At 37.4% G+C, this 27582-nt stretch overlaps 2 protein-coding genes and 1 long non-coding RNA gene across 4 annotated transcripts; 2 read left to right on the top strand and 1 right to left on the bottom strand.

The window, feature by feature from the left end:
- The first annotated feature begins 3705 nt into the window (after positions 1 to 3705).
- ache (acetylcholinesterase (Yt blood group)) lies at positions 3706 to 14763 on the top strand. The gene is made up of 5 exons (XM_016566032.1): positions 3706 to 3938; positions 7940 to 9418; positions 9598 to 9790; positions 9941 to 10119; positions 12897 to 14763. Exons 2-5 carry the CDS (start codon positions 8008 to 8010, stop codon positions 13016 to 13018), a joined length of 1905 nt encoding a protein of 634 aa, XP_016421518.1. The 5' UTR covers positions 3706 to 3938; positions 7940 to 8007; the 3' UTR covers positions 13019 to 14763.
- Positions 14764 to 16199: 1436 nt separating this feature from the next.
- On the top strand, positions 16200 to 19244 carry LOC107750573 (chromatin complexes subunit BAP18-like). 2 transcript variants are annotated; one of them, XM_016566033.1, is made up of 5 exons: positions 16200 to 16432; positions 16655 to 16749; positions 17552 to 17772; positions 17921 to 18025; positions 18132 to 19244. In XM_016566033.1, the coding sequence occupies exons 1-5, from the start codon at positions 16412 to 16414 to the stop codon at positions 18197 to 18199; spliced, it is 510 nt and encodes a 169-aa protein (XP_016421519.1). In that variant the 5' UTR covers positions 16200 to 16411; the 3' UTR covers positions 18200 to 19244. The 2 variants fall into 2 exon arrangements, with proteins under 2 accessions (XP_016421519.1, XP_016421520.1); XM_016566034.1 differs by having other exon boundaries at positions 18135 to 19244.
- LOC107750574 (uncharacterized) lies at positions 17668 to 26172 on the bottom strand. Its single transcript, XR_001641158.1, has 3 exons — positions 25999 to 26172; positions 22150 to 22261; positions 17668 to 17745 (listed from the first exon to the last, which is right to left on the bottom strand). It is a non-coding gene; the product is annotated as an uncharacterized LOC107750574 (long non-coding RNA).
- Between the last annotated feature and the right edge of the window lie 1410 nt (positions 26173 to 27582).

The raw sequence follows: 27582 nt of genomic DNA on the forward strand, positions 1-27582 counted from the left end.
CACACATATATGATTCCACCCAATCAGCTTATCTTTGTAAAATGGAACAGCTTCTTAAATAACTGAATGTGCACTCTTAACTTCAGCCAATCAAGCATTATATTATGATATGACAATTAAGCACTATTTAATGATAGAACTAGTGATTAGAACTAAAACTTGGTAACCATGAATGAATGCATATTTGCCATTTTAACTGAACTTAGTACTGGTGGTGGTGTTTAAGATATTGTTGGTCATAGGTAATAGTAATTATTATCAAAAGATACTACTACTACTACCTACTACTATTATCTGCTGGGTTCATGAATATTAATCACGTTGTCAGCGTTCGCTCGAACTGATTTGCTGAAATCAAAACAGGGACGGTCATATTTGAGCGCCAGCCAACGAGAGCTGTTCGCGCATTAGCTCCGCTCACTGCCGAGAAACCGGCATATCTTCTGCTTGTTCTTAAAAGCTGAATAATTCTAAATGAACTCTGTTATTTTGACAGGAAAATACAACAAAGAATATGGTTTACATGTAGCGCGTCGATTCAGCGTGGTATGCAAGACTCTCGCTCTCTCTCTTTGCATGTGTGAGAAACACAGCGCTATCAGTAAAGAGACGGCGAGGCGGGCGCCTTCACACTAGTTTACGGTACGTCAAATACAGGTGCGCTGCGTGCTACATACTGCGCATCCATTGAGTACATGACATGATCCATTGAGCGTATCCAAATAGTGCAGATCGCTTGACGGAGAGTGAAACTCTCAAGCGCTCAGTCAGCGTGTTTATCGAGTGAAAATCTGTGTTGAACGCCTCTCACACACACACTGGCGTGTAAAATCTAACAATTGATTGGCCAATGGCTAATGTTAGACGTTATTTAGTCGCCCAGAGTAAGATTTAGTCGCATATGCGAGTGATTTACTCGCAATGTAGAGGGTTGCATAACTTTCTCACCAATGGATCCTCTGCAGTTAATGGGTGCCATCAGAATGAGGGTGCAGCACATCAATTATGACTTGAGAAGCGAAAAGCTGTGTTTGCATTTTAATTTAAAATGACACTTCAAGCCAAAATACCAGTCCATAATCCATAATAACACTTCCTTCAATGAAAAGGTCCATCCATTTTGTCCTCTCACATTAAATTCCATTGACATTTTTGTTTAGAACGGTTTTGTACTGTTCACTTAAACAATGTTTGATTTGTGCATATTTCCTGATTCAGATGAGATAACTTCTTCACATGGAGAATGCAATATTAAGGATAAAAACATCTTCATGATGGATTTATTACAAACAAGCAGCTTTTCACTTCATTGTACGATAACTGATGGACTGGAGACTTGTTATTACTTGTGGATTGTTGTGGTGTTTTTATCAGCTGTAGGAACTCTCATTCTGACGGCACCTATTCACTGCAGAGAATAAATTAGTGAGCAAGTGATATAATGCTTACAGTTGCATGTATGTGTTTCCACTTTGGCCTTACTGAAATAGTCCTTCCCCATTACGTTACATTGGACTGTCTGGGTAAAGTGGCAGAGAAAAGAATGTTGGCAAAACTGGAAAGATTCTGCATATCAGCTCTCTATGTTAGCCTTGTCTGTTTGTTTTTTTTTCACATGGAGCACAACATATCTTCTGTGCCTTTTTATTAATCTCAGTTATCATTGTTAATCTCAATTAGGATTGATTTAGTGCATGCATTTCTGCACAACTTTTACATAATTTCACGTAATCTGCACGATTTTCATGTACAGGTTTCAAGTAAATGCACTTCCTTATTGCTGCATAAAAAATATTTTTGTTTAGTGTTAGGGTTAGCTAATGGCTTGTTAATTAGTTAATAAGTTAATTAGGATTACTTAATGGTGTAACTTCTGAGTATCTTTGCAACCATAATCAGCATTTTGTCTTCAAATTGCTGAAATTTAAAGCAGGGAATTATGAGGCCAGAATTATTAGGGGTACATCGAGGGAGGGAATGAGAGTGGGAGAGAGAGATTAATGTGTCCATGCAATCACCAGTAGGCCAGCAATTAGATAATAGGTTGAGCTCAGCAAACAGATGCTTTTAACTGCCTTTATTGATTACTCTGACCAGGCTCTTTTTTCCATCCACCCTCTCTGCGTTTTTCTGTCTGCGGTTTTTTTACTCTCTACTTGGCTTGGAAATACATGGATGCCATGGCTGGTGCTGATTTGGCAGGAATCACAGAATGCAGAACCAACAGAGAGGAAGATGGATTTACACTGTATTAGCATTTAAAATGGTGCACTTTAAGTCTCCATTTAAAGACTAGAATGTGCCCTGGGGCAAAATACACTAATAGCAATAGGACTTGGCCACTTATTTACCATGTTTTTATTCAATAATAACATTTTGTCAACGCACATTTTTTTGACTGAGTGAGTGATTTTGTCTCCCACACTTTTATTGTCACACAGGCCCCAATGCTGAGGTGGACCTGTTGACTTTATATATGTTGACAAGTACATATGTTTACAAAACTATATGCAAGTACTGCATGTTAAAATCAATACTGAGCTCCACAAGAGATTTACTCCAACAAGCAGATAAAATCAAAGCTCATTTAAGATCTGTTGTGTTCTCCTAGTTCAGTAGGCCCAGAAGTAATCTGCTGATTTTTCAGCATTTTCTGGGATGATATTTGTGCTAAATCTGTGGAATAAATAAAGTGTGTCAATCTAAATGGAGAACATAGTTAAATCATTAATCTAATTCATCAAAAAGTTTAATAAACATACAAACGAGGGAAATGACGTACAAATTTACGTGCTTCAGTTATGTGGATATTTACAGTGCTTTCTGCTGAGTTCTGTTGGAGCAGATTCTGTTTGAGCCTGGTCATTAGCAATGGAAGTGAGAAGGAATAATGGAATGTATAGGAATCCGTAATGGTATAGAGTGTTGTAATTTCCATCAGCAAGACTATGTAGATGACAACAGATGACAAATTTCCCTCTGCCTCCTATATCAGATCATTGTAGCAATAGAAATAATGGTGCACAAGTAAACACAAGTTTACGCAAATTCTTTTTCAGGGGTGGCTTAAGTCCTATAAAATAACTGAGAAATATCTACATACTTTCTCTTGCTATTCTCTGCCATGCTTAATGCTGTTGTGTGATAAGCTAGTGGCGTCAAGGCAGGACAATAACCTGAGGAAGATGGATCAGCACTTATTTGAACCAATGAAGGTGATATCTTATCTGAAGAAAAAAAAAACTGTCAAGAATGCTTATATGTCAGAAGAAGAATATTTATGATATTTATACAGAAAAACAAAGAAAAAGATAAAAAGAGAGAGAGTACAACCCTATTGAAACAGAAACTTATCCATCAGTGTTGTATAGTAGGCCCTACGTTGAGTTTTGAAAAGATTCTTTAAGTTGTAATGAGTCTTTTATGTGTATTTTAGAGAAAATAAAAACTCATGTTAAAATCCAAAAAATACACCATGTGATTTGTTTTGCACACAGTGCGTTCATTTAAACGGCGGTACAAAACAAGAAGACATACAGTGGACCTGACAAGTGCACTTAATGCTGACGACTGTACAAACGACGTACCCTACATGGGCACTTTAGAGCTGGTTGAGAACGTCTCGCGAGAACTCTACAGTTTGTTTGTTTTTTTTAGTCGATTATGCTTATTATAAGGAGTCTCCCCCTACCGACAGAGCAGTGCATTACGGCTCTTCTCCTAGTTCCGTCAGAGGCTTGATCCAGCGTTAAAATCAGACAGGCGAGACTACAATTCACTCCCTTCACGCTACTCCCAGCCCAGTTGTCCTGCTTTTGCTTATCGCCCTACGGCACGGTAACAATTCTGGCTTTCTTCATTCAAGGACAGGCAGAGGAGGGGAAGAGCCTGGGGGAGAGGCGCTGAAGCAAAGCCGGCTTTTGAACTGGAATCGCCAGGTACAATTTAGGCATCTTTGTGGCTTCTGTGAGGTTTTACTTGGGCACTTCATATGTTCTTCAGCTGACTGATACAACAGGCAACACTGTGTAAAAATAATAAAATATACAGATGATGAGATGAGAATGCGTGAATTTGGCGTCAGTGTTGGAGCGCATCTACTCGGGGCATATTTACATTTCGTTTCATGTACAACCGATTAAGGCAGCTGACTATATTTATTTTATTATGGTTTATATATACAGTAGTACATTGTTGTTGATGTTGTTATACAGCCATGAATACTTCAGTGTGTGTAGCGTTTTTAATTAAGAATATAATAAACATTAGCGGCTTATGATTATTGCAATTTTATGTAATTTTACAGGCCGAACCGATTTTTGTTGCATAATTGTAATATGAATCACTGCCTTCATTTTCTGTTTTATAGTCCGCTAAAACGGAAAATGTTAGAAACATGACAACGGCTGAAATGATGTGCATTGTGAACAAATATATATGTAAACAAGCATGCAAAAACGAATAACATTGTGAGTATTCGATGCTCGTGCCTTTAATGGTCATATTTGTGGAGCTAAAGAATGGATGTAATTAGACGTGCTGGAGAAATACACCGGCGCACGCGCACTCGGAGGCCCTGGTTCCCTAAAATTAAGTCTTGTTTACCTTCAGCACCTGTCTACTTGTAACCTTCCCGTCTCCTCTGGTTTTTTACCTCTTCATTAGAGCGTCAGTCGGCCGCTCGTTTGATTTGAATCCTGCTGGTGCGTAACGCTCAAATTGCGTGCGCGTCTGTTATCTGTTTATTGAAGTTCACCGCAAAGCACGGTGATTTGAAGTATAAAATTTTGTCGGATTTCCCTCTCATAGCTTTCATGTCATATTAAACCAGATGAATGGGTTCATTTCGTTTGTTTATTACGAGTATTTGTGTTTTGTTTATACACTAATTTTAACGCCTTGGGTCGTTCCTGCTATGCATGTCCCCATCACATCTTAATATTTTAATACAATATTACATTACCGATTTGTAAAGATGTAAGACATTGCTTAGATTTCTTTTAACACAATATCACAATTATGAGAACTTAGGGATGGATTTTAAATAATTTCACATCTAGCCTATTTGCGTGGGTGTTACCATTTCTCACCTTTACACTGGCAGCTTATTAAGAGATAATCCAGGTGTAATATCTGTACACACAGCAAAATGAAATATACCTAAAATATTCCTTTTTACTATATTCCTTTTTTTTCATTATTAATTTTTATTGTGTGTGTCCTCAGTATCACTTTCCATCTGTTAGTCTTTTGCTGTTTCCCTTTATCTATCATAATCAAAGTTGAGAAGACATCATCCTCCAGGCAGTGATATTGACAAACTGATGTCAGATTTTCCTAAAAAAAGTGTTAAAAACATAAAAATTAAGCTCCCTCACTGAGAAATGACTTAACTATACCTTTTAGGCCTATGCATCCTCGCGTTCATCTTTTGCCACTGTAAATAAGTAACCTACAATTAATCAAAATTGAAGTGCTTATGCTTAGTTGCAACAAACCCCTTAAGTTAAGAAAACCTTTAGCAATAACTGTAAGAGTATATTACAGAGGGTTTTCTTAAACTTAACCAGAGCATATTTCTGGAAGTCTATCTGATATATTTACATTACAACACGGGCATATTGATTTAAGTTAGACAGCTCAAAATATACAGCAAAACAAGAATGACCTACTTGGTCTCACAATTACGTAGAGACTTCTGACTCAGATCTTGATGCAGTTATGATAAGCTTTTAGACTTCAGAAGCTGTGCTCCGCTGGGAAAAGTTAATTATAGTCGTACTACTGCCTCAGAGAAGAGCAATTAACGCTAACATTCTATTGTAGCATGCACACTACCTCATCAACTGGGGGATTGTTTGAAAGCTTAAAATATTGTGGTTGTAATTGTAATAATAGCGTCTCTACAGTTGGCTTCTGGACAGCATGAGCACAAGTGTGTATGTGTTGGCACGTGTTCGCTACTGAGCACTCTCATATGAAATATTAGACGGACAGACCACGAAACGGAAAATTCCATCGTTCTCAGTGGCGCTCATCAAACTGTCAGTTTTGAAATGTTTTGGCCTGTTGGTCATGTCACGCTGAGGGTACCAAGAAATGACAGCATGAACAGAACGTCATTTAGGTTTGCTGGTAGTATTAATTAGGTCAAAATCTTTGCTTACACTGTTAGGGAGATGGAAATTCTGACTAATCTAAGTAACCGTGTTTACTCTAGGCTTTCTGCATTTTTTGGACTTGCTTGTGGTCATTACAAAATTAACTGTTTACTTTCCCGAATTGCAAATAGAGATTTTAAAGGGTTAATTCAGTCCTTCATTAACACAAAAAGGAAGCAACAGTCTTCGAGATGGAAAAACTGCTGAAATCAAGTACAGACCCACGGTACAAATAAGACAGGATGCAATAGGAAGTGCAGGCTCTTAATTTCCATGGCAACAGAGTTCAACCTGAGATAGATTAAGGTTGGCTGGCAATGATTGTGACAAATACAAAGAATGAGAGGGACAAATATGTGCATTATGGTTTAGCATCAAAGTTTCCCATTAAATTGAAAAAGCCAGGCTATCATCCTACCTCATATTGGAAAGTTAGACAGAGAGAGAAAGCTGTGTGTTTAATGACATGATGGTGTGCACAACAACGTGTAATCCCAAGCTGAAAGCAAACCCCCAGTGAACTTCATACATGGATTCCAGGATCTAATTTGAGTCTGGCCAGCCTCTCCCCCTCTGCCTATCCCCGATCCCCACTTATAGATACCCTTGCCCCCCATTTCCGGCATGCAGCTGTCTTTTAAGATATTAATAAATCCATTGAGATGCTGTGACTGTTGAATTGCATTGCAGTCCCCCAAGCCTCTTTTCACTATTGAGTCCAATATAATCTTGCTTGTTATTTTAAGATCGGTTTCTGTGAAACCGCCAATAGATTATGTAATGAGCAGTCTAGTTTAATGCATTTGGCACCAATTCCTTATTAAAGGGGTCATATGATGCTTTTTTAAAGATCATTATTTTGTGTATTTGGTGTATCAGAATATGTTGACATGCTTTAATGTTCAAAAAACACATTATTTTTCAAATACTGTACATTATTGTAGGTCCTCTATGCCCCGCCTCTCTCAAACGCTTCGTTTTCTACAAAGCCCCCTCCTTAAAGAGAAAGGAAAAATTGAAATCGCATCATATGACCCCTTTAAGATATCTTAATAATCCATGGATGGTGCCTTGGAGAGACTGTATTTTATTCCTCAGCACAAAAAATACAATATTTGTGAACTGTTTTTCCATACAATGATGGTCAAAGTTCACTGTATGGACAAAAAGAAAACTTATATCAAAATATCTATTTTTTTGTGATGCAAAGAAGAAAAGTCATACTGGCTTGTAATTTTTAGGCAAACTGTCTCTTTAAATTTTGTAAAGGTGGATTGCCAAGATCACTTAAGTGATGCTTTGTGTAGCATATGCATAGCAGATAAAGGCTTGGATGGACTGGTAGAGAGAAGTGACACCCTCAAAAATAGAACCCCACACAGGCAAAGGAGGCGGGGGAACAGAAATAGCCTTGTTTAGACAGACACTCACACAGCTGCAGTCAAATTCATGTGCTCCTATCCCTAACTGTGCCCCCAGAACTAATCCAGTCAGCACAGCAACCAGGCAACATGTAAAACATAAACATCCACCTCACAGGTGTGTTTGTGGGTCTTAGAAAGTGAGCATTAATCTAACAACCTACAGCTGAGTTTCTCTATGCATCAGTCCCTTTCTGGTTAGTCACACTGTTATATCCTGTTTGGCCTTGAAGTCCGTGTGAACGTTCTTTCTGTCACACGAAGTTACTTTAAATTACTTTTTTATTATACATATTAATTAAATTTAATGGATCACAAATGTATTTTGTTGCCTTATCTTTTGTCTTTCATTTACAGGTCATACTGAGCTTGGCTCAGAACAGTGAGATCGCAGTAGTTTCCCATCCAACAAAAGAAAAGACACCATGAAGAACTCAGACATTTTCCTTCTGCCTGCTGTGCTCCTCATGTTCCTCTTCCACTGCTGTCTTGCACAGAGCGAATCCGACCTAGTAGTAGCAACAAGGTTGGGCCGTGTGCAGGGTGTACGCTTGCCTGTTCCAGACCGGAGTCATGTGATCGCTTTCTTGGGCATCCCATATGCTGAACCTCCTATTGGGAAGAGACGTTTCAAGAAAGCAGAGCCCAAAAAACCCTGGAATGGAATCTTTGAGGCTAGAGACTACCCAAATGCCTGCTATCAATCCATAGACACCTCTTACCCAGGCTTTCCAGGTATTGAGATGTGGAACCCCAACAGAATGATGAGCGAGGACTGCCTTTACCTTAATGTGTGGGTACCTCCTACCCCTAGGCCCCAGAACCTCACAGTAATGGTCTGGATATACGGCGGCGGCTTCTATAGTGGCTCCTCCTCTCTTGATGTCTATGATGGCCGGTACTTGGCTTACACCGAAAAGGTAGTGGTTGTGTCTATGAACTATCGTGTTGGAGCTTTTGGATTCCTCGCCCTCAATGGCTCATCCGAAGCACCAGGAAATGTGGGTCTCCTTGACCAGAGGTTGGCCCTCCAATGGGTCCAAGAAAACATCCACTTCTTTGGCGGTAACCCAAAACAGGTCACCATTTTTGGAGAAAGTGCTGGGGGAGCATCAGTCGGCATGCACGTTCTGTCACCGGACAGCCGCCCGTTCTTCACTCGTGCCATAATGCAGAGTGGTGTTCCTAATACCCCCTGGGCTACTGTTAGCTTTGATGAGGCCCGTCGGAGGGCCACCTTGCTGGGCAAACTTGTTGGCTGCAGCGAGGGTAACGATACTGAGCTGGTTGACTGCCTGAGGAACAAACATCCACAGGAACTAATTGATCAGGAATGGCAAGTTCTTCCCTATAGCAGCCTGTTCCGCTTTTCCTTTGTGCCTGTCATAGATGGCATTTTCCTTCCTGACACCCCAGAAGCCATGATTAACTCGGGTAACTTCAAATACACTCAGATAATGTTGGGTGTAAATCAGGATGAGGGATCTTACTTCTTGCTGTACGGTGCGCCGGGATTCAGTAAAGACAATGAGAGTTTGATATCTCGAGAAGACTTCCTTGAAGGTGTGAAGATGGGTGTTCCTCATGCTAATGAGATTGGCTTGGAGGCAGTTATCCTTCAGTACACTGACTGGATGGATGAGAACAACCCCCAGAAGAATCGAGATGCAATGGACGATATTGTAGGAGATCAAAATGTCATCTGTCCTCTGCAGCACTTTGCAAGGTCATATGCTCAGCACACTAGCCTCCATTCCCAGCCGGGAGCTGCAGCTCCTGGGACACTAGGCTGGGCAAACTCAGGACCAACAAACTACAACAGTGCCAACTCACATGGTAAGTCCATTATAATGGTAAAGAATAAGCACTCTGGTGTGAGAAGGCAACAGTTAATAAACTTGCTTACAGTGTCAGAATGAAGTCCAAGACCACTAGGATAAAGAAGAGGGGATCTTAAATGTTAAATAGTTCAAGGCCCAGTTTTCTCAATCTGTACCTCCCCTCTTCGTTCTTAGGTGCTGTGTACCTTTACCTGTTTGATCATCGAGCCTCAAACTTGGCCTGGCCTGAGTGGATGGGAGTAATCCATGGTTATGAGATTGAGTTTGTGTTTGGCCTGCCATTAGATAAACGACTCAATTACACTGCAGAAGAAGAGAAACTCAGCCGACGAATGATGAGATACTGGGCCAATTTTGCCCGTACCGGGTAAGAGAAATAGCAAACGAGTCAAGCCCCAATGAAACATTTGTCATATTGCATTTTTTATATAAAGGTTCAATTTATCTATGTAATATGGAATGTTTTAGTTATGCCTGGAAGGTTAACTTCAAGCTCCTTTTTTCTGTCTACATTAAGTAATCCCAACATGAACACAGATGGCACCATGGACAGTCGGAGACGTTGGCCTCAATATACAGCTACTGACCAAAAGCATGTGGGCTTGAACACAGAGCCACTGAAGGTGCACAAGGGTCTAAGAACACAGGTTTGTGCTCTGTGGAACCGCTTCCTGCCTCGTCTGCTTAACATTACAGGTAATGAACCCAACCGGTATATTCCACTGTCATGCAAATATATTTTCTTATATTTATTAACATGGACATAGAGGAACTACAGAGGAACTGTTGGTCTTTTTTTTTTTTAGAATTTAGTCTGAAGGTGAGAAACTGTAGGCTTGTGTTTTATGGATGAGTCAGTGGAATTTATGGTTGTTTAGGAGAGGGAGTCTACAAAAAAAAATATATATACATATATATACAGCCCTCTACGAACACCTTGGCAATTGAATCGCCATTGGCTAGTAAATTTTTTTGTGTCAATTCTCTCTCTCCCTCTCTCACTGCGTGTGTGCGAAACAAAGCGACGGCGAGTCGTGCGCCTTCACACTAGAGTTTACGGTACGTTGTGCGTTGCACATCCATTCAGATGAACTGAAAAACAGCACAGATCGCTTGGCGGAGAGTGAAACTCTGATGCGCTCAGTCAGAGAGTGTTCGGCGAGTGAAAATATATCTGAGCTAAACTTATACTTAGCCTCCAACTCACACTGGCGAGTAAAATCTGAGAATTTATTAGCAATTGGCTAATATTAGACATAATTTAGTCGCCAGAGTGAAGATTTAGTCGCATATGCGAGTGATTTACTCGCAATGTAGAGGGTTGATATATACTAGGGGTGGAACGGTTCGCGGAGTAAAATCGAACTGTACGGTTCTCCACACACGGTTCGGCACGCGCTGGACCGCGGTTCAACTTAAATCTGACAACGCATCTGTAATATGGTTTTCTATAAATAATACGTAAAACAAACAGGGTTCGGCTAATATATGTTTCTGTTGATGGATGCGCATTCTGGCTTCCCAATACATTACAACTAACTACATCGATGAAAAAAGAAGAAAAAAAAAACGTGGACAAACCCATTCACTCTTGTTCAATGCGAATGCCCTATGCTAGAATATGAGCATTTTATTCCGTCATCACCCGGGTGCTGATAGCGCGCGCACAGGTGAGACCTGAACAGCACACGTTGATATCTGTGTTTAAGCTAAACTCGTTTAAACTTTGCCAGTTTAAACATTTAAGAGCCAGAGGACGCGAGCTCGCGCGCGCAGCGAGAAGACTTGTGCGTGCGCTCATCCGAAGCGCGCAAACCGGCGCCTCAGAACGCGTGCAAATATTAAGCTCTCTCTGAAGCATTGTGTTTATGGACAAATTCACACAAAAAATTATGTCAAAATGCCCGTCTTGGTAAGTATCCTAGCCGGCTGAACTCCTCCCCCCCCGTATCAGTGCATTCTCTTAAATTGACAGCACTTTCTTAATATTAATCAAACAGCAACAACAACGAAATCACTCACTGCTCTTGATTGAATAGCTTTTGTAACTTTTAATAAAGATTAATCTTTCATTTATACAATGAAATATGCAATGCTGTTTTACATTTCATTATTTTATTCAATTTCTGTACCTAAAAACTAATATTAGACCTACCTAAAAAAAAAACTGAAAATCACTGTTTATTTTATTTGTATCTTTACTCTATTGTATTTATTTGTGCTGTTGCTTGTAGTTAGATAGATTATTCTTATTTTCTTTATTTTTATTTGACAGTGTAGTTTTTGCCTAAACATAGTACATACCGAACCACAGGGCCGTGCAGGACCTTTTGAGGGGCATGTGCTGAAACTGAAAAAGGGCGGCCCCCCCCCCTTAATGACAAATGAAATAACACAAAATAATAGTCTCAAAAGCTTTAGATTTATTCACTATTAATAACAGCCATAATGTTAATAAATTAAGTGTATATCAGCAATCATACATTTCTTAGAAATATATTTTACCCGGTGACGAGGATCACTCAGTCGCTTTGTGTCAAACTCAAATGCAGTTACGGGGTTTTTGACCAGCGAATGTGTGCAAATGTGCATTTTGTCCGTCATTAAAACGCCGGCATTACGTTTTCATCACCAGGTGTTTGTTGTAGCTATATGGCGCGGCGCTCAGTTTCAAATACATAAATTATGAGCCTTTATAGACATAGTGTTTCTTGCGTAAAGAAAACGCTGTACTTATTCAAACAACAAGATCTTTATTTACCCTTGCAGACCTAGTTCAGCTGCTGTGGAACTTCAGTTCATTCAGTCAAGATAGAGGGGGTGGAGTTATGAGGTTTACTGACAGTTTGAGCGAAAAAGGGCATGTGCTCTGCACAGGTTGAGCCCTACCTGTGCACGTGCCTGCCGAACCATACCGAAACCGTGACTCTAAAACCGTGATACAAACCGAACCGTGAGTAAGTTGAACCGTTCCACCCCTAATACAGAGTATATATATATGTATTGTATTGTATTGTATTATTATTATTACTATCTGATTTTTTCTTTCCTTCTGTGGGCAAAAGAGGTTTAAAGAACATACAGTAATAGCTATAATATAAACCATTCGCTATTTCTCAAGGAAATGCCTTGTCTGTGCAAATGTATCTTTTGTTCTTCTAATCTAAACAAATGTCTTTTGTCAACTATTACATTGGAAGTGAACCAGAATATGAAGCAATTAAACACTTGCTCTTTTAGGTAGGGGCAGGGAGGGTTGTGCAGGCCTGTCTATAGTAACTTAAAATCGTAAATTCTCCTGTGGGGGCTGTTGGCAGCTACTTTGTTAAATGGGTGGTAACTTTATAGTGAAGTGTCTGAGTAGTTTAATGGATTCTTAAAAATCATTCTTCACATCAACTCTTTTGACTTGCCTTTCTCTCAAACCTCATGCTGTTGTTTTCCTTATATGCATTTTCATATTTCTTACCCAGACAACATTGATGATGTTGAGAGGCAGTGGAAAGTGGAGTTCCATCGCTGGAGCTCCTACATGATGCACTGGAAGAGCCAGTTCGACCATTACAGCAAGCAGGAGCGCTGCACAGATCTCTAGATAAATCTGACGTAAATGTAAGAAAGCGTAGAACAAAGAAAGAGAAAACTGATGACCATAACCCTTAATAGTCTCTTTTTCAGAACGGCAAAGTTTGCCAAAGCTTTTTCTTTGATTGCGGTCTCAGAGCAGGCATGAAAATTTGTGAATGTTGCACTTTTGTTCCTTCCTGTGTCGGATATTATTCTTATCAACCAATTAATTATATTATGTGACAAAATATATAAGTGGTATCTTCCTATATATAAGTAGAGGAGGAGAATTCAAGCTGCTATTAGAGATTATCAAGTGCTACAGTCATCAAATGTATGTACCAGAAAAAATGTTATAGTTATATTACCTCTAAACAGTGAGCGTGCATGTCTGTTCCACTGGAACCTAGAAACCCTCATTTACACTGGTCCTCAGGATCCCACTTTTTTATTATTTTTGTTTGTTTTGTTTTTATCCTGTTTTCTTATAGGCTTAAATTTGTAAAGGCTGCTTCACTGTACATTTATCTCCACTCTGTATCTACTGCATCTACTCAGTATTTCATGTGCTAGTTTATCCCAGTTATCGTGTGAACTTGTCTGCTGTCTCTGCTTTCTGACTGTGGTCCAACTCAATATACTAATCTTCATGCAGGAATCAGGAGCCATTTAATTTCATGTATGTTGTCTAACTGTTCTGAATTGTTTCTGTGTGAAAGTCTGTGCGTGTTAATGTACTAATATTTAAAACTATTTTTTATTTCGATTGCTACTTACATTGCATGCATTCTAGTGCCCAGAGCATGACTCTTCTTGTGTGTACGTATGAGAGAGAAAGTCTGTGTTTACCATATACCAACTGCTTAGGTCAATATATGCATTTATATGTGGAATATCGCTAGTGAATTCACGTCTTCTTAGTTAAAATTTCATACGGGCATTGTACGTTTGAGTGTTTAATCTTAGACAGAAAAAGTGAGCTTGGTGAGTAAGACTAATGTTGTCTGTGTGCCAAAGGGTCAATATCATTTTTTCCCCTTGCTGTCTCCCTCTCTCGATGGGAAAGGCTTCTCATTACGATAATGGAGGGAGAGTAATTTACTTAGTGCTCATTTGAAATGACAGCCCACTGTGTCAGCCATTTTAACTCCAGCCCTACCTTCACCCATTTGATGCAGTGGGAGGATGATGAAGGAAAACACAGGCAAGGGGAACCTGTGAGGACAAACAAGAATACAGGGTTATAAAAGCCACCTCCTATCATGTTCTATATTTATTGTAATATTTGGTGTATTTTTTTAAGTAAATTATTTGCATGATTGCATCAAGTATCAAAATAACTTATGTGGAGTGTTTTTAGTTAGCTTAAAAAAAGAGCAAATTTTTATTTTTGTGTATTTATTCATTACGAGTGTGGAATTGCATACATATATTTGCATTTTGCCTGTGAATCTGGATCAAACATTATTTTGTATTTTTCTGTTAATCATTCTTTCATATACACTGTCCCAGTGGGCATATTCATGTTTATTATGAACATGCTGAATTTGTGAATGCTAGTCTATGCCTGTCTCATTACCTTCCTGTCAGCCTGTTTTACTAAATCTAGTGTACTTGTCTAGAACCATTCATCTAGCGTTCTGTTAACACTGTGGAAGGGATCTGACTCAGTGCTGTTAAGACAGCAGGTCTTCCAGCACAAACCGATTGGTCGGCACTAAGCATTTAACCTCTGAATATGACTGGAATAATATAGATTAGCTTTAAACAATTCCATTTAAATGGAAATAATATATTGTACTAGCTAGACAAATGTCACGTGGGAACGGTATGATTATGCGTGTTTGTACACGTTTGTACACGCTGATACAGCTGCTTTTCCTTCCACTCCATGAAATCCCCTTGTGCATGCCCTTAACACCCACTCCTCTGCATTATGTGCTTTAAAAACTGACTGTTATCCTCTCTGACAATATTAGTGCTGATGTCTGTTAATAATACACATTTATGGCTATAAAAACATCATAATAGCCCCAATATAGATTTTAATGTTAGCAATAACAAAATACACTTAAAATGGAATATTTATTTGAATGCATTGATGCTCATGTAATGTCACTGACTTGACTGATCAAAACTGTGGTCATGAATTGACAGCAGTGATCATGGGTATTGTAACTGTCTGTAAATCAACTGTTTCTTCAAAGCAAATAAGCAATATAGAGTGCCATATGCTATTTTATAGATTTTTTATTTTTTTTTGCCACATTTGCATCAACTTTAGTATGGCTTTGTAGGTTTCCTAATTTTAGACATGTAGGCAAGCAAATTAGTTGCCATTGAGGATACATGCCTCTTAAGTTTATGACAAAGATAAAATGTTATCTATAAATATTATATTGTAAATCCATATTATTCTACCCCAAATATATGTAGAACATTGCACATGGCTAAACAAGCATATTATGTTCTGCATTTGTTGCACTTTGACAACATACTTATAATAATAGCAATCACTGTTATTGTTGTTCTTGTTGTTATTTTTTAAATTATTATTAATAATTTGGTCCAGATATTGCCCACTGTCAAATTAGTTCCAAACGTGTAAAGTGACAGCATCGTGCAAATCCCCCGCATGGTGTTATTTGTCATATCCGCCCTCTCTGGGCACCATATCAGAAGCTTTCCAACGCAACCTCAATAAACAGTTATTGATTTAATTAAAGGAAAGCTGCTTGATTGTGTGGTTGTTCTCTCATTCAAAATACATCTGAACATGGATCCTAGTTGACGGTTTTGTGCACCAGAGGGCAGTATACGCACATTGTTGCAAATAATACATTGTACAATGTAAGCCGACGCTTTCTTTCAATATACTTTTAGTTGTATTTACCTAACATATTTTTTGCAATTGTTATATATTTGTTTAATATATATATATATAATTAATTGTATTTTTATAAAATATATAACGTATTTTTATTAAATTAACTACATACAAAATTTTTAATTTTTAAAAAACCAAGTCATTTGACCTTACATTTTATTTCTTTTAAAACAGCGTTTTCCTCTCGGTGATCAATATCAATGAACACTGAGCAGAGCATATGAAGAGAAATAGTGAACCCATTGCGCAGTTTCAACGCAGCTTTGAATGTATTGAATACTTCTTTGGTGTTGACCAATAACGACAGACGGCTGTAATTTAGACCAATAAGCACCATTGAATCACTGTGTCATCTTTATGGCGCACTTATGCTACCCGTTTAGTTAAAAACGCTTTTATTATTATTTCATAATGTAAATAGTTGAAGAATAAGTATCGCGGATGTTTTAAGTCAATCATTGGTACCCAAGTCAGCTAGCTGTCTGCTAACATATCTAAAGCGCAGCCTTTGTTACTCAGTTGTAAATCAAAACAATGACTTCAGCCTCTACCAAGGTAAATGTGTTGATAAATATGGTAACTTACCTAAAGCAAGATTAAATATTTACCTTAATGGTGTACTTCCATTTTTATTGCCTTAGTACTGGACATGTTTTTCATTTTGTTAATAAAGCTATTAGCTAGCATGCTAACTATCATCCTAATACCAGTGCAAAAAAAAAAACACGTTTTCGGATACGCTCGTTGCTGTATTTATTTCTTGTTTTACTTCTTTAGGTTGGTGAGATCTTTTCTGCAGCTGGAGCTGCATTCACAAAATTGGGAGAGCTGACCATGCAGCTGCATCCAGTGGCAGATATTAGTCCAGCAGGGTGAGACATTTACTGTCTATTTTCCGTTATGTACTTTTATATACACACTGCATCAGGTTTTTGTATAATTACATTTTTACACTTACAAATCTAAAGTGCGTATATTACACACACATATACACTTTTCCAATTTTGTAAGGTATTTTGTCCAGCCCCCCCTCTTTATAATGCATATAGTCATTACATGGAAAATATTTACATTAATGATTTTAATTTCTCACCAGCTCTTGGTATGCTTTAGCCTATAATATAATAAATTGTTAAGTTCAGTGTTTTAGTAATACATTAGCAAATTGAGACATTTTTATGTAAACGTTTTAATATGATCCCACTTGGATTTGTACTTGAAATTTCTTCAGGATGTCATGGACAAGATAAAGTATTGTTTTCAATGATGTTATGGGCCTTGTATCTTCCATTGCTGTTTACAGGCAGAGCTAGGTGGATACACACAAAGTTTGAGAATACTTGAACACATTAAGATTACCCTACCCACCCCCAAAAAAAAAAAAACACACACAATGTAAGGAGTCTGTAAATTTTAATGGTAATGGTGTCTTCCTCAAGTGCAGGTGAAATTTTAACGTTTTAATGCAGTTATAATACCTTAAATCTGGAAAGGAATGCTGGTTTCTTGATCATCATTCCTTGTGTAAATTCAGAAAAGCCAAAAAAAATGTAAAGATGTTTTAATATATTTAATATACTTTTGTATTTTTTATGTCTATGTTTGTAGGCCATAAAACACCATTATTCATTGTGTAGCTTGTCAGCATCTAATTAGACATTTCTCAAACATTAGGGCACAAATGAAAACAACAGTCAAGAGGAAGACTTATGAAGATGGTGGAGCTCCTTTATCCACTGATTCACCAAAGAAGAGTACCAAAAAGGTGCTGGTTTCTATGGCTCCCCCAGCCCCACCTAAAGTCATCGCTGTGCCAACGTCTCCGGTTGTGGTGACTGCGGGTTTACAGCGGCCAACCACAGGTCCATCTAGCATTAAGTCATCAAAGACGGCAGGTAAGCATTTCTTAATGCATTCATTTGTGTTGTTCATTTATTTTACTCTTTTAGAAACAACTTATTACTTTATCTCATTCAACCTCAACTATTTTCAGCATTTTGAATAGTACAATGTAACTACTGCATTCATATAATTTTTCCTCAGATGTCACTCTCAGTGCACTGAATGACTCTGATGCCAACAGCGATCTGGTAGATATTGAGGGCTTGGGTGATAGTTCCACATCTAAAAAGCTCAATTTTGATCAAGGTAAGAAACTTTTTTTTTCTCTAAATTTTGAACAAAATTTTCTGTTTTTCCCCCCTTGTTCCCAGTCCTTAAGGGGAAAACTATATCTGTATTTATTTTTTCCCAGCAGATAGTCTAAATCTCGACTCCAGTCTCATCATGAATTCCAGTGACTTGCCATTGTTATCCCGTTGAAATCTTCTGCAACATACAATCAGGAAAAGGAACTAATCATGTCACTTCGGTGCGGGGTTCAAGAAACATTTCTAAGTTAATAGTGAAGCTAGGCATATTTTACCAATGAAGGACAGTTTTAAGAGGCTGGCAAATTTTGCTTAATATATTTTTCTGTTCTGGGTCCAAAATTCATCATTTTAAAATAAGTTACTGTAAAGGCATTGTGTAAATTTTTTTCAACCATTATCAATAAAATATTATGACCATTACTTTGTTTTTGGGGGAAAGTTGTGCAAAAACCTTGAAATGCTGTTGTTGAGTGTCAATGCTTTGCTTGGTACATTGTTTAAAGGGGGGGGTTCCTTAGATATTTTGTAATATCTTTGGTCTATTTACCTCATAATATACTTTTATTTTATTTTTTACACAAAACAAAAAATACTTATTTTAGACTGGGGTTTAACTCAAGATAATCTTCATCCAGGCTTTTCTGGAAACCTCTTAGGAGCAATGTGGCAGTGGCATCTTCCACTACATAAATGCAGCTTAAGCAAGTTGTCTTATGTTGACTTAGGTTTTTTTTTCCGGTTTTTTATCGATCTGATCTGAAACGGTCTGTGGGCATAGTCTAATAACTTTTAACTTTTGCATAATTGGGCTGTTAACAAGTTGGTCATATAGTCTTAGCCCTACCAATGTTAAGAACAGAACAGAAATGAAGGACAGAAATGTTACATTAAGAACAGCTAAATCAGCATTAAATCACAGATTTCGTGTTTGAAATGAGTAAAATACAGTCCATCTGATCTCATAAACAATCCCACAGCACAGTGACACTTCAACCTATATCTCTGTTCTTCCTCATTGGTTATAATAACCTCACTAAGTGTGTGACTGATAATCTCATGAAATCAACCAGCCATGGTGTAAAATCAGATCTGTATCTGAATGGCATTTCTAAAAGCAGAACAGTGAAGATGGCACAGTTTGGTTTTCACCAGTCTATCGGAGACGGACTAAAACCACAATTTCCTGGCATTTTTTTGTACTGTAAATAAAATAATTTCACTCAAATAAGGTTTTGTTATTTTTAATGTGAAGTTTTTCGATTAGACATTTTCAGGCAAAACGACAAGAAGAAGGGCTTTCGTTTTAATTTTGACATTGTCGAGGTAAAATACATACAACATTTAATTTCTGGACAGGTGCTTTCCATACTGCTCCAAATACTGGAGAGTCGCTGAGTGTGTCTGTCTGACGGGAGCAGCACAAACCATACTGGCAACCCAGGGAGAGGGCAGCTGCCAATATTGATGTGCTGCTGCTGTCAGGCACACCGAGACATCAAGTGGTCCAAGGGAGGAAAGAGGACGAAAGGAACATACAAAATATATGCAGATTAATTCAACAGCTTGAATGGTTACACTATCACAGTAAAAAGCAATGCTGATCTCCTAAAATATAGACTAGTAACAAATACAGGATGTGAATTCCCAGCTGTCTGGGAATTACTCACTGAAGAGGCCACCTAAGCCACACCTGGTGATTCAGTCATGAATCATTTATTGTGTGTCTGGTGGTCATTTGTAAAAATATCATTTGAGTTGGAAAAAAAAACCTCTATCACATTTTTATTCACAAGTCTGAAAGACAGTTTTAACCCAATTCTAAATACATTTTCAAACAATTCAGACTGCATCTCACTCCACTTGTTACTGTATTTTAAAAAAGAGGCTTACCTCTGATGCATTTATTACACTGTGATTTATGATATAAGCAGAACATTAGGTGTTTAATGCTGCCATGTTAATGGAGAAACTCCCAGGCTTCCAGTGACAGCACATCATAATTTGGAATTTGCCCTTAGAACTTACAAACCATGATGTGCTGCTACAGGGCACTCTGGGCTAAATAAAAAGATGACGACAGACTCCACTGGTCCTCACTAGGATAAGATTAGGGACAAAATTAATTACGTGTAATATAGAAACGGATATTTAGTGGCAAGCTATCAAAAAATAATGACAGATGAAAATTTGATGAGAATGCAATGTGAACAGATTGTAATTAAATGTAATAAAAGTTGTTTGACAGCATTACTGCTATTTCTTTAGCACAGACAATTATGAGGAAGCTCGTGGTCACCCACATCTTTTCATGCCATTCTAATAATGCCCTGTGAGACTTAATAAGTGAGTTATTGTGCACACACTGTCCTAAAATGGATGTTGAGGATGAAGACAAAATGGAGGATAATAACAAAGGGGGGAGATGAGGAGAAAAAACGAGCGCCTGTCAAAATGGCTTTATTACCATGGGAATAATTTGCTGTGAGTGAAAAGAAAAAAAAACATCTAAAAATTATTTATTTTTATCTCCCTCCCCCCACCACCACCAAAAAAAGCACTACATCTCTAATTTTTAACTTCTCAGGCTTAATATTGTGAAACAGGATTAAGTATCACTATAATAAAAGTTAAAGTATCTATTAGTATTACACATACAGTATTATAAAACTGCATATTTTAATTATTCAATAAAATAATTTTTGCCAAGAAAAGTGTTACATCAAATTAAAGGATTCCTGGGATTAGGAGTCAAATTTGTCCAAATGTAAAAACAAATAAGAGGACAGAAAGAAAAGAATGCTTGTACAATTCATAAAGAATAATTTTCACAACCTCTATAAAAACAATTCGTTAGCAAAAGTGGCAAGTATACATTAACAAAAAATAAGAAGTTACAAAACTACTAACTTTAAAGTCCACACTCCGCAGTATATTCCAGAACATAGTATAGGTTTTAATTTTGGAGCGATAAGAGGATGATATTAGGGGGAGGTAGTTAAGAAAAATTAGAGGAACATCTGATTTTAAAAAGTGTGACTACCAGATCAAGATTATTGTATTATTCATCTGTGAAAAGCCAGTGGTGTTTGAAAGATGAGGGCATATGGCAGATCAATTGTTGTAGTGTGTAAAATTTAAAATGGCAGAAAGATCTTGGCCCATCTCTACATTTCACTGTTTTTCCCTTAATTTTTTTGTTATTTTGCTTGTAAAATTTTCTCTGTTTTTGTTTTGTTTTTTGAAAAAAGAAGCTTACACCAACAACACTAGACCAACATAAATGTGGCATCAATTAAGTAGGAAAACCACAATAATGATTGTTTTAGTGAAAAACAAATTACATTTTTAATTTGCTCAAAACTAATAACTGACAAAAGTTGAAAGGACTAAAAAAGTATTTGATATTTATAATATCAACTGTTGTGGTGGAGAAAAAGAAACACCAAGTATTTTTGAAGGACTTGACATTTTTCTTTTAAGTACACCACACCCTATGTTGTGTGATGAAGTTCTAATGTCAGCAGAAAATCAAGATTTTATTGCAAAATAATTCATTCTGACTGTTGTAACACACCAAAACACAATCTTTAATTTCTGCTTAAAGATATTTAAGCCTTTATTATGAAGCTGAAGTTCACAGTAAAAAAAGAGGAAGTTTATCAGAAGCAAAATGCAGGCTAAGCTGTGACTAAAATTGTGCTACACAAAAACCCAACGTTTTTTCCAAAACGTATGATAGTGAATATTTTACATTTAATGCTTTTAGTTCTAATCAACCCTGACAAACACACTTCCATCTCATAAAGGGCAGCCTATTTAAGGTCTGAATCAAATGATCACGTCAGCACAGTTGCAGAAGGCATTTGCTTCTGTCTACTTCTGCCCGTCGTTCATCGAGAGAGGGAGAGAAGAGGGGGGTGGGGGGTGTTAGCAAAAGAGAGGGAGAGAGAGAAAATGAGAAAAGGATAGACAGCAAATGGGTGGGAGAGGGAGACCTAAAAGAGAAGCTCACACACTTACATAGACACATACACACCCTGGCCTAACTTTGCTCACCCATTCAAACCAGGGGCCGTTTTGGTTAAGCTTTGAAACGGACACAGGAAAGATTTCACTTACCCTCGATCCCCGTTCTCCAGCATGTTAGGCAACAGGGGAGAGGAAAAGGTGCCTGGTATTCCCAAAGTAACCCACCGGCCTCTCCTCTTCCAGTGTAGTCTGTCTCCTGCACCTGGGTAGGGAAAAAAAAATGTAATTCCCCAACTTAATTCAATGTATTAAAAAAAGCCAAGCAAAGTACTTGAAAAATACTTTTTAATTCTTTCAGAAAACTCGATTAAAGTCACAAAGTAGTTCGCCCACCTCAAATATTTTAATTCTTCGCAAATCTACAGCTAGATCTACACCTAAAACAGTTTGGCTGCTTTCAAAAAAATTGTAGAAACAGAATTAAAAAGGAAAACAAACCCACACATGCACTTATCAATGGGAATCCCAAGTCTTAATTTCAGGTCAAAAATACACCCATTCGTCTGAGCTTGGGGCTCCCATTCCAGATTGGGGGGTGGGGTTCCAAGAGTCAAATAAGTGCCTAAACCTTTTGTCCACCAGCACCTATTTTCAGCCCTTAAACCCCTTTCTCTCCCTATTCACCTTCAGACCAGCAGTCCAGTGCAGTGTGCAGCCTCTGCTTAGCTGTAGCTAGTGAGGCTGCCTGAGGAACTTGGTAGGCATAAAAAGCAGGGGTTGTAGCCTTTTTCCCGGGGCATCAGTTTCTACAATTAAAATGAACATTTTCGGGGGACAGGAAAAATCCCCAAAAAAATCAGGGCATCGCCCTGGGGTCCCCTTAGAAGAGTGTGAAGTTTGAGGACCGCCGGCACTACCGTTTCGGAGGAAAAAATTAATTTCTAGGGCTTAGTGTCTGGGGCGCGTCAGTGCTAGCAGCTCTCGCTTGCTTGATTTCTTGTAGCCTTGCCAAAGCATTCACACAGCCAACGGAGAGAAAGGGAGGGAGAGAGGGGGGGAACAAAAGAGGGAGAAGGCTCGGCTGCAAAGAAGCACAGAAAGGGGGATATGAAACTAGGAAAAGTGTTATGCGTTCGTGGTGTATTTTTGCAATAAACTGCGGGCAAGCGTTCACCACAAACTCCAAACTCGAGCGACCGCACAGGGGGTGTTTCAAGTCCAAACGCATTGTCCAAAATTAAAGAAAAAAACGTGACTTTATATTCTCGCCATTAGTTCATTATCCATTGAAAAAGAAAGGAGGAACAGCAAAAACAGATGTCAACAGTTTGGAGTGCTCAAACAAAGCAAAGTTTTTACACTTTGATACTCTTTATGCTCTCAATGTGGCCGGATTTTATGCAGGGTCTCTGTGGGTTTTCTGTGTAGTACAAGGCTGGCTACAAAGAGTGGAGAATATGTTGATCTGGTTCTACAGATAGTTTTACTGAGTAGCACAACCATGGTCCAACAGTGCACACAAACCACACACACACACACACACACACACACACACACACATAGAGCCAGACAAGACAAAGACCTCTGTGATAATTCAAGTCAAATAAGCAGAATTAAAAGAGAAATTAATGTCCAGTAATCAATACATTTTCAGACGAACATATTGTCATGGAAAGTTCGATTAAAATACAACCTTACATTTCACAAAATGTCTTTTACAGGCTAATGCAACCAACCAGGTTGAAAACCAGATTAGCTTCAAAATAATTTACTAATAATACACAGCTAATGCAAGATAACACGTTTAAAAAAAATCACTGTCATTATAAAATTCTTAAAGATTAACCTAAGAGCAAATTCATATAGCACTCTTTGTGAAGATCATTTCTGTACCAAAAGTATACAGTCCCTTGTCTTTTACCTTTTAATTCTACCAGTATCATCTTGTACAACCAAAGACAAAAGCACTAAGCTTCAGGAACCACACACCAAAACAGGAAGACTAAAAATACCCCGACTAAAAACTTAAAAGCCTAGCACTAAAGATTTTTTTTTTATCTGCAAATAAAGAGGCTTGAATTAAACAATGAGAAAAAAAACTGACAATACTACAATACTACAAATATATACAACAGTTTTATAATATAATCATATAAACTTATATAAATCATATGGCAGTATGTGGTTAATGAGCAGGGTTTTCCTCCTCGAAAAACAGAAAACTTATTTGAAACATTTTTTTTTCAGTTCCAAACAGTCCATCCCATGCCATGCCCAGCCTCTCCCTTACATTACTTTCAGCAGATGTGTAGCAAAATCAAGGAATATTGTTTAATATGACATCTAGGAACAGGTGCAGAGCTTTCATGGCATACCTTACCCAAGACCTCATCCTCACTTTATGCCATTTATTCATTTGTTCAAAAAAGCTCAATGCCAATGCAGTACTTGCACACTACATACATACTTATAGACATTCTAAAAAAAAAGTCAATATGACAAGAATGACTTGCCAAATCTTTACTGCGGCGTTTCAAATGTTCAAATTGTTCATGAAGAAAATCTTGTGAGCCCAGAAAAAAACGAAAAGACAAGGAAACTACTGGAATTAATACATTAAGTATAAAGCAAAATCCATGCCAAAACTAAGAGAAAGCTACGTGTACTTTTATCACGAGGTTACAGGGTCATTATAAAGGCCATTACATTACTTTTGATAATAACTAACACTTTAGGGCAACTTTTAAAACAGCAGCAAAGTCAAACATCATTCTATAATACTACTCGAATATCTGTGTGAATATCTGTGCAGATTAATTGGTTTAACACTAATTGTAACTGGATTCAAAATATATATACTAGATACATATAAACGGCAAAGCACGACAATAGATTTTGATATTACAAACTGGAATATTAATTGGGTGGTATAATAATTATTGTCTTGCCTAACTACGAGAAAGGCGATAAAATCAGAGTTATTCAAACGTAGTCATCTGAATCGATACGAGATGGATGTAGGTTTCAAAACAAACAATTAGTCGGATATCGAGAATTTTTATTTATTTATTTATTTTACATTTATTTTATGGGGAAGGTAATAAATAGTTTTGAAAATGGCATACTTGGAAACTTGAACTTTTGATTCATCGCCAATTCTCTCTTGGTTTTGAATGTCACCTCAAAGCGCGTTTTCAACTAACGTTACATTCGAAAAATGTCGTTATTTTTCTGCAGAGTTCTATTTCGTCACACCGTCACCTAAAGATGTCATTTGACGAACCAACGTTCTGATTTTCAAATAATGTAGAATGAATAACTTTAACTGTCATTTCGATGTTAGACAATCTATTTTCATTCCTGACTACACTCTTTCAATTGAAGAAATCGCCGTGAATATATCTAACGTCGAAATCCATTATTTTATGGAGCGAATTAAAAGAGGTGAAAGTAACTTAGTGCTTGAAGCTTGGTTGTGGGTGAGGGGACAGCAACAGAGGGGAGTGGTTCAGAACATTAGAGGCACCGAGAAATCATTGTCTTTAAAAGCTAACATATGACAAAGACTAGAAGACTACTTTATTCGGTTTGCTTTATGCGGTCAATATATTCAAAGCATCGCATAAGTTGTTTGAACGTTATCCAGCGGGTTCCAACACGTTTTGGAGGTAGTCTGCTTAACTATAGTAAGGAAGTAACGTTATGTTTGTTTTGTTTTTTTCTTTAAAACACAAAAGAAAAGTGCTGAAACAGCTTACCATAAACAACATATATAAAATTACCAACGCCTCGTAATTCTATAAAACATGTTTGACATATTTTGTTAAAGTACCATTACTTTGTATTTACAGCTACATGTTTGTGTTACTTTATTAAAAAAATAAAACTCGCAGTCAGTAAATAATCAATGATAAAGGGGACACATTTCGTCGAAGTTTGTTAAAAAAAATTGTCGATTACAATAATAATTATACAAATAAAGAAGTAATAATTGCTTACCTTTTATGAAAATCCTCTTCCAGTTCCCAATATTTGTAAAAATAATAGTTAAAGTAATGAAGGGTCCTGAGGAAAGAATTTGAAAAAAAAAATCATAATGAGGAATAATGTAGCTGTTACAAGAGTTCCAGTCACTGAGGCTCTGAAGTTTGAAAATGGCGCCAATGTTCCACTGCAGCAGCTCTACCACTGTGATGACACGGGACAGATAAAAAAATAAATATAAATTTTCCTCAGTGAAAAATATTTTTTTCCACAAAAGGATTTATTGCATATTGATTAACACAAGCCATTCTAGTTATTCATTGTTGAATTATTTGTTTCAATAATTTATAATTATTTTTTTATAATTTTTAATAACCGTCAGGTCGTGTCTTAGCCGCGGTGCAGGTCGGGAAGGTTTTCTTTTAAATTTCCAAACTAAAATCTTGAATGGCCACAATGTCGCCCCCTGTTGTATATTATCTGTGTATTTTCTGAGCTGGCATCGTACAGTCGATGTCAAGAGCTTGTTTTTTGCCTTATGAATCGAAAACACTGCTTAGTTTTACTACATTTTACAAATCTAGCAACATATTATTACGAGAAGAGTGCACAGAGCCTGATATATAATGTCCAGGACAGGGTCAGAAACCTGTGGCATATGGCACATAAAGTGACAAAAATGCACCAGATGTTTACCAGGGTCCAATCAAAAAAATTATATTTGGCCCTTTTTAATACATATGTTATCTAACCTTACTCTCTTTCTTTATCTCTGTCTAGTTATGAGTTTAGTATGGGTTTAAGGTATTCGAAACAAACAGACATTCTGTGTTTTATATGGTAAAATCTAGAAAATTAACATTGCAATAAAAATCTCTTCCATAGGCCTATAAAACATATATGATTCTCGATATACATGATCTGTTCATCGGTACTATCATGACTTTATCATATACAGTACATTATCATTTACTGCAAAAGCAAATTGTAGGCCTACCAAGATCTTGTAAGAACAGAAAGAGTTACATTATTATGCCGACAAGGTATTTCATCTATAACATGCATTCTTCCACTACTACCATACAGAATTTTTTACATTTAGACAGGCTCCTTTGGTTCAGAAAATCTTGCAACAGGACAGCTGATCATTAACCAATGTAATACCAAGTATTAATAACAGTCTATGAAGCTGAGGTCTTTCGTGGATCATCTGGTTTGAACTTATTTTAGAAAGACGGAAGGACAAAGGGTAGGCTGCTTGTGCTGTCCTACTGATGTACTCATGTCCAGTGTACTTAGAAAGTACAAAAAAAATGCCACTTGGAAAAATATGGAGATAGAATTGTTGCTTAATTCCAAATAAATAGATTATGATCCACAAATAAATAGAATGAGATCCACAAATAAATCTTAAAGTTTCACAAACATGAATTAAATTCACAAATAAATAAAACGAGATTTGCAAATAAAAAACATATTCACAAATATATATTTATGTCTGTCCCACAACTTTGCCTGGCATTTATTTTTGAATCGCGTCCTGTGCATTTGTAGATAGCTGCAATCATTTGTGAATCGCGTCCTGTGCATTTGCGAATT

Source organism: Sinocyclocheilus rhinocerous, unplaced genomic scaffold (genome assembly GCF_001515625.1).
Source record: "Sinocyclocheilus rhinocerous isolate Xijiao unplaced genomic scaffold, SAMN03320098_v1.1 scaffold19, whole genome shotgun sequence".
Lineage (NCBI taxonomy): Eukaryota > Metazoa > Chordata > Actinopteri > Cypriniformes > Cyprinidae > Sinocyclocheilus > Sinocyclocheilus rhinocerous.